The 1,488-nt window shown below is 47.7% G+C and overlaps 1 protein-coding gene across 1 annotated transcript; it reads right to left on the reverse strand.

Moving 5' to 3' along the window:
* Positions 1–264: 264 nt before the first annotated feature.
* Positions 265–1,410, reverse strand: MAA_11817 (uncharacterized protein; the record flags this gene model as incomplete). Its single annotated transcript, XM_011413154.1, has 1 exon — positions 265–1,410. The coding sequence occupies one exon, from the start codon at positions 1,408–1,410 to the stop codon at positions 265–267; it is 1,146 nt and encodes a 381-aa protein (XP_011411456.1).
* Between the last annotated feature and the right edge of the window lie 78 nt (positions 1,411–1,488).

The following is a 1,488-nucleotide window of genomic DNA, read 5'->3' on the forward strand; positions in this document are numbered from 1 at the left end:
GTCAGGACAACATTCCGCTGGCAGATCCTAGCGAGCAAAGTTGGCTGCGCAATGGCCTGCCCCCTGGCCTTGTATACTCGCACCTCATGAACTTCAACATTTTCCCGAAGTAATATAACATTAAACTGTGAATTGTATTTACTTGACTGGGATGTCATTGATGAACAACAATAATAATATTCATACCAGGTAACTGGGTAGTTACCGTAATAACTACATATAATGTAGTAATATTCAGCATCGCGGCTTTCGCCGTAGAAGATTCTATCTTCTAGCCTTCATCTGTTCACGCGCATCCAAACCCCAGCCCGATATTGTACCACGTGATACCTCCTCCTGGCCTCCATCCCTATATTGCACGAGCCACATCTCCGGCGAAGCTTTTTCAACCCGTTCTTTGATGTGTTGGAATCTGATCATTTTGGGTAGGTCCTCACTCTTTTTGTCATTCTTTTTCAGCTGGACTTTGGGGTGGACCGAAACCAAAGCCCTCACAAAAATAGCATAGATAACGTCGGCGTTATCTTTAACATCTGATGGAGTACCTTCCATGAGAATCTTACTAAGTGAGGTGAGGTCCATTCGTCTCTCATTGTTGTGGTCGACTACCTCAAATTCGTAATTCTTCCCACGAGGCTTAATCCTGACAATCTTGACTTTTTTACCATGAATGGTTAGAGTATCGCGAATTTCGGTTGGATTATTGCATATCCGTTGTCGGTTTGGCTTACCGCTGCCTTGAAGCTGTCCATTTATGTCGACGTTTGGTTCTTCCCAGCTCTGCCGGATAATTTCCACCTCCCTTAAAATATTTTTGTCCGCTGGCACAGGCGGCAAAGCCGTTGCGCTTTCAGATTTGCTGGCGACGAAGTCCACCAAGGCGCGGAGCCGCAGTGTAAGTGGCTGGGTTTGGTCACGTATCTGAATGTCACTGCTCACCACGCTACTTTTCACTGGTACCAAATCCACACTATCCTTTTCTGGACGTGATGGCAGTAGTGGCCCACGGTTTCCACCATGAGAGGCGTACAGGGTCATGATCGCCTCTGAAAGCAGAGGTCCTTGCCCCGCGAAGATTGCCGCTTCTATCATGGGCTTATAGAGCACAAACACTTCGTTCGACGCTCCCGCCCCTGCTGTATACTTTCGTTCCAGCATCGGAAAGATGTTAACGAACTCTTCGCAATATAACCCCACGTCCTTTGCCGTCTTGCGAGCCTGTTTAATCATGGCCTCATCAATATTTCCCAGGCCAGAACTCAAGCTGCTGAGAGTCGCGACAAGCTTCACTCTTCCCGTCTCGAGCTGCCATTCATTCCAAAACCCTTCCACAAACCCAATGACACCGGCTTGTTCAAGCCGGGCTTCAAGCCTGTCAGGCAAAGACACTTCCTTAGATTGCAATTGCATCGATCCTAAAACACTCCTCGGAATGTCGGGGTTTCTCTTCAAATCGTTATACCTCTTATCAAGCTTCGCCTCGGCGTC

The sequence above is a fragment of the Metarhizium robertsii genome (assembly GCF_000187425.2).
Source record: "Metarhizium robertsii ARSEF 23 chromosome Unknown MAA_Scf_40, whole genome shotgun sequence".
NCBI lineage: Eukaryota > Fungi > Ascomycota > Sordariomycetes > Hypocreales > Clavicipitaceae > Metarhizium > Metarhizium robertsii.